Source organism: Aplysia californica, unplaced genomic scaffold (assembly GCF_000002075.1).
Source record: "Aplysia californica isolate F4 #8 unplaced genomic scaffold, AplCal3.0 scaffold00118, whole genome shotgun sequence".
Lineage (NCBI taxonomy): Eukaryota > Metazoa > Mollusca > Gastropoda > Aplysiida > Aplysiidae > Aplysia > Aplysia californica.
In genome coordinates, this window is record NW_004797388.1 from 795,526 (window position 1) to 796,518 (window position 993).

General features: G+C 42.4%; 1 protein-coding gene across 1 annotated transcript in view; it reads left to right on the forward strand.

The window, feature by feature from the left end:
- Window positions 1-619, forward strand: part of LOC106011447 (metal cation symporter ZIP14) — a gene marked incomplete in the record, with an annotated part of 32,778 nt that extends 32,159 nt beyond the window's left edge. The window contains 1 exon segment of the mRNA XM_035969132.1: window positions 34-619. Coding sequence (XP_035825025.1) covers window positions 34-183 — 150 coding nt within the window.
- Between the last annotated feature and the right edge of the window lie 374 nt (window positions 620-993).

Consider the following 993-nt stretch of genomic DNA (forward strand, 5'->3'; position numbering starts at 1 on the left):
CCCCCACCCACCTCTCTGTGTTCTCGCCCACAGCTTCCAGAGATGAGCTCCCAGCTGGACAGCCTCATGGCCCGTGGGGGGTCAGAGGCCAAGGTCATGGCCGCTCTACACATCTGTGGCTTGATCATCGGTGCTCTCGTTATTGTTTTCATCGTCAACATCAGCGGCTACATCGAAGTTTAAAACAAATGCTAGATGTGTATAAGGTTACAAAAGATTACCAGCAGTGCTTTTATGTTAAAGTTTAGTTGTGGAGAAGTAATTAAGGCCGAGCATTGCTGTTATGGTGAAGTTGAGTAATGAAGAGGTAAAAACACAGGCGTCTGTAGTGTAGCGGTTAGGCGCTTCACTGTCACGCGCAGGAGACCCGAGTTCGATTCTCGACAGGGGAGAAGAGTTTTATCGAGTGTATCGGTCTTCCTCTGCTGTGCTGCTGTATCTCCTTCTGCCCGAGTTGGCCCTGACAGGCAGGGTCGGAAGTTTTTCCTTCTGAATTAAATGATTTATTTTGGGTCGAGAGGGCGTACGAAACGCCTGCTTTGAAAAAGAGGTTAAAGTTTATTTATAGTGAAGTTTAGTAATGAAAATTTGAAGACCGGGCATTGCTTTTATAATGAAATTAAGAAATGAAGAAGTTAAAATGCATATGTCAATGTCCCCTTGCATAAATCAAATGCCCCATATCTTTTTTGTAATTAATTCCAAAGACAATTTCTAGCGGCTCTACTCAATAGTTTCAACCCCTTGCTTTCTGAAGCTCATTGGGCCTCTGCTCATCGCTAAACTCAACACCCTGAGCTCTCATAGCTACAACCCTTTATCGTCAATATAGTATAAAACATTCTATAAAGTGCATTAGGAAGATATATTTTTCCCATACAAGTAAAATAAATGCGTTTGTTAAGATCAGACAACAAATCAATGTAATGGGGCCAATATATAAACTGTATTACCCAAAAACCTAAACGTGTTCCCATTGTCCCTCTAAAGTGC